The following is a 2,489-nucleotide window of genomic DNA, read 5'->3' as shown; positions in this document are numbered from 1 at the left end:
TGAAGTACAATGTGACGTCAAAAAAATCGTAAGTCACGAACTGCAAGCTTTGAATGCTTATATCTTCTAAATGCAAATTTTGCCACTGTTTTGGAGCACACAGCCTTATAGATAACCTTAAGACTAACATATTGATACTAACACCCAAAAAACTTTAATTTTGATTTCATGGGGACTTTAAATAACCAAAATTTTAATAATAAGCAAATAAATATAACAACATATAATTTAAAACATAATTGTGATAACTTTTTGACTAGTTTTGTCTAGTTTCATTTATTGTTGTTGGCTCCAGTCAAGTTTTTTGGTTCTAAAATAAATAAATAAATAAATAATACAATTTTTCAAAAAAAAATAATAATAAACTAATGTCTTAAAGTGCAGTCACATTAGCAAAAAAGATCAATTGTCTACTGTCAATAGTGTGGCGACATATGAAACAGCTCACACAAAAGTCACTTTCAAACCAAGTAGCTTTCTATTGATCAAGTGGTGAATTTGCAAGACCATCTGAACCCGATGCAAACTCTTTCACCCTTGTGCAAAATTCCCGGTGGATTTCTACTGAAATTGACTGGATTTCGCACGTGAAAATTCACTGAAACATTCCTAAAATAATACCGGATTGAAACAGATTAAAAATTTAATAAAAAGAATTTTCTGGACAACAGTGTTCTTTATGTTATACAACATGGTGACTGCAGCCAGGTGTCTCTGAGTCTGAACTTTACCTTCATCCAACACTTCATCAGCAAGTCCATGTTAGATGAGTCCTTCACTTTCAGATAGCAGTCGACGGCTCTGGCATATTCGCCTGTCTGTTCCCACTCCTGAGCCTGCTCAACCATGCCTTCCACACCCCTGTAAACACACACATATACATTTATTTCTCATGGACTTGTAAGACATGTTTACCATCTCCTGCTTTCCTTCCGTCACTATTGACGTCATAGTACTCTATGGGAAGAAAAAAGACAGAAAATACTACCGTTTTATTAGTGCCGGCTAGATAGTTTGCAGTTCATTTTACTGTGAGAGTTTTGAATAAAGGCTTGAAACCCCTATTTATTAAAGGTCTTGAGATGACCTGGTGGTTAATAACCGTGAAAGCTACATGAAAACCTTTCAGCTTGAAAAAATCTAGTACCATGTTTCGTGTGCTTTAATGTTTAGCAATGATGGCTTTAAAACTGCAGAAAGTGAATTGAATTTCACAGCTGTGAAGGCAAGCACTCAACCACTTTCTGCTTTATACAACTTTACGTAAGGTTCAGTGCAACGGACAGGCAAAACAAAGCCACATGGCTGAACCCTGTTGAAAAAATCAGCATAGGCTGGTTAGGTATGTTTTGAAGCATGGCAGCTGGTTTGAGCTGGTCCTTAGTTGGTCATGAGCTGGTTTAAGATGGTCCTGAGCTGGTTATAAGCTGGTCCTGAGCAGGATGTAGTTGCTTAGGACCAGCACATGATCAGCTTAAACCAGCTCATGACCAACTAAAGACCAGCTTAAACCAGCTGCCATGCTTCAAAACATACCTATCCAGCATATGCTGTTTTGTTTAACAGGGAAGGTACACACATCCTATACCTCTTTGGGATCATAAAGTGACCAGAAGAGTCAATTATAAACACAACATGGAAAGAAAGTTCAAACTCTTGATTGAAAATAGGTTAATGATACAAGAAGCATATATTACTGCTGAGTGGGCCTTGAACTGACTATGCAAAATGTTTCTCCTTTTCTTCCCAGGGAAGACAGCAAAGAAGCCTTTGATGTTTTTCCACAAGTCATTAAAAATAGGAAAATTATCAGTGGAGACAGATTTACTGCGTGTCTGCGTGTTAATGAGCTGCTCATTATGGATTTAATTTAGGATAAAAAGCTGCCATGTTCTAATAAAGGAGGGAAGCCAATCCGAATGTAGTTCAGAGCTTCTAGTTTTTCTGCACAACTGCAGAGCCCTAGTTTCTGAAGAACAATAAACAAGGGAAGATTTTCTGATACAGCAAATGAGACACATATGAAAGTAAGACAAGAAAAAAAGAAACAGATAGTAAAGGAGTTCTTTTACCAGTTGCCCTCGCTTTCATATTCCTTTTGAAGGACGCTCAGCTTGCTGGGCAAATAGTCTTTACAGATCCGCATTGCATCAGTCCACATCCCAGCATCCTGGATAAGAGAAATATGGTTCTTCAAAGCCTGCATAACTTAATATTCATATGTAGCTAATAAGAAGAAATCTTACATTTGTTCGTACAAAGCTTTTAATATGCAAACGAACAATTAAAAAAAATATATATCATTGTGATCAGTTTTACAGTCTTCTGTAATTTTATTAATTTAATGTCAATTTAACTGTTGGCTCTATTCCTGTCATGATTTAAATTTGGAATTATTTTATATAATATTTATTTAATATTATAATATTTATATAATTCATTTTATGTATAAAAAAATTTAAAAAAAAAAAATCTTCATATGGTCTAAA

The 2,489-nt window shown here is 35.3% G+C and overlaps 1 protein-coding gene across 1 annotated transcript in view; it reads right to left on the bottom strand.

Annotated features, from left to right (window-relative positions):
* The window catches only part of LOC107727571 (intraflagellar transport protein 172 homolog), a 42,110-nt gene that overhangs the window by 19,606 nt on the left and 20,015 nt on the right, over positions 1–2,489 (bottom strand). Inside the window, exons 35-36 of the mRNA XM_016537470.1 lie at positions 2,073–2,170; positions 732–861 (exon numbers count right to left, since the gene is read on the bottom strand). Coding sequence (XP_016392956.1) covers positions 732–861; positions 2,073–2,170 — 228 coding nt within the window. The remainder of the gene's footprint in view (positions 1–731; positions 862–2,072; positions 2,171–2,489) is intronic.

Source organism: Sinocyclocheilus rhinocerous, unplaced genomic scaffold (genome assembly GCF_001515625.1).
Source record: "Sinocyclocheilus rhinocerous isolate Xijiao unplaced genomic scaffold, SAMN03320098_v1.1 scaffold185, whole genome shotgun sequence".
NCBI lineage: Eukaryota > Metazoa > Chordata > Actinopteri > Cypriniformes > Cyprinidae > Sinocyclocheilus > Sinocyclocheilus rhinocerous.
The sequence above is the reverse complement of the archived record's forward strand: the minus strand, read 5'-3'. Positions and strand labels throughout refer to the sequence as shown.